General features: G+C 55.3%; 1 protein-coding gene across 1 annotated transcript in view; it reads right to left on the bottom strand.

Moving 5' to 3' along the window:
• The window catches only part of LOC108803595 (prostaglandin F2 receptor negative regulator-like), a gene marked incomplete at its 3' end in the record, with an annotated part of 24,751 nt that extends 23,933 nt beyond the window's left edge, over nucleotides 1-818 (bottom strand). The window contains exon 1 of the mRNA XM_018575425.1: nucleotides 612-818. Coding sequence (XP_018430927.1) covers nucleotides 612-818 — 207 coding nt within the window. The remainder of the gene's footprint in view (nucleotides 1-611) is intronic.
• Between the last annotated feature and the right edge of the window lie 169 nt (nucleotides 819-987).

Genomic DNA, 987 nt, shown 5'->3' with positions numbered 1-987 from the left:
TCACTTTCTTGTTTCCAGCAAAACCCCAAAATGTAACTGGAGACTGTTTGGTCTGCAGCCTGCTTCCCCCCTTATACATCACTGTGCAGAAAACGACAGCTGGGAGCGAGGGCGCCGAGACCCAACCCGTCACAGGACAAGCCCCGTATTATATGTCGGAGGAGAACAAAACACGCAATTATATAGAGACATAAATCATGAGGGATAAATGAATGCAGAATTCAGGAGGCAGTCAGGCCAGTTCCGGTACCATCCGCCAGGGGGAGCTCACCAGGGATCAGTCACGTAGCCGGTTCCCCAGGAGATTTTAGGGGTTCATTCTCAGCTTTGTTCCATCGCTGGTTAGATATCTCCAGCAGGTTCCGTCCATCACCAGGAGCTCCGTGTGCTGAACTCTAGAAAGTCCACGTCAGCTCAGACTTCTACTGCGTTTTGGTAGCAGGGTGGAGAAGGGTCCCGTCATGTCCTGTCACAGCAACAGGGGTCACCGGTGCAGGAAGTGAGCAGCATCTCTATTACGGAGACACAGACCTCAAAAAAAACTCCAACACGTCCCCACCATTGGGGTGACGCCTCCTCCGCACGGCACCAACACGTCCCCACCATTGTACGCAGAGAGCGGCCTCCATAGCCAGGCTGAGGATACGCAGAGAGCGGCCTCCATAGCCAGGCTGAGGATACGCAGAGAGCGGCCTCCATAGCCAGGCTGAGGATACGCAGAGAGCGGCCTCCATAGCCAGGCTGAGGATACGCAGAGAGCGGCCTCCATAGCCAGGCTGAGGATACGCAGAGAGCGGCCTCCACTTTGGACCAAGCATGCCGGGTAGAGAAGGGATGAACGTGGCGGCTCATGAATTCTTCCATTTCCCGGTCTCTGGTCCTCCTGTAGGCGGCAACATAACCCGACTATCTGAATTCCTGTGTCCCTCAATGGAGTAAGAAGAAAACTGATCTGCACGTCTTCCCATCGCCCCCCCCCCCTCTCCG

The sequence above is a fragment of the Nanorana parkeri genome, unplaced genomic scaffold (assembly GCF_000935625.1).
Source record: "Nanorana parkeri isolate BGI_ZX_2015 unplaced genomic scaffold, ASM93562v1 scaffold3911, whole genome shotgun sequence".
In the NCBI taxonomy this organism is placed as follows: Eukaryota; Metazoa; Chordata; class Amphibia; order Anura; family Dicroglossidae; genus Nanorana; species Nanorana parkeri.
This window is presented reverse-complemented; position numbering and strand designations above follow the sequence as displayed.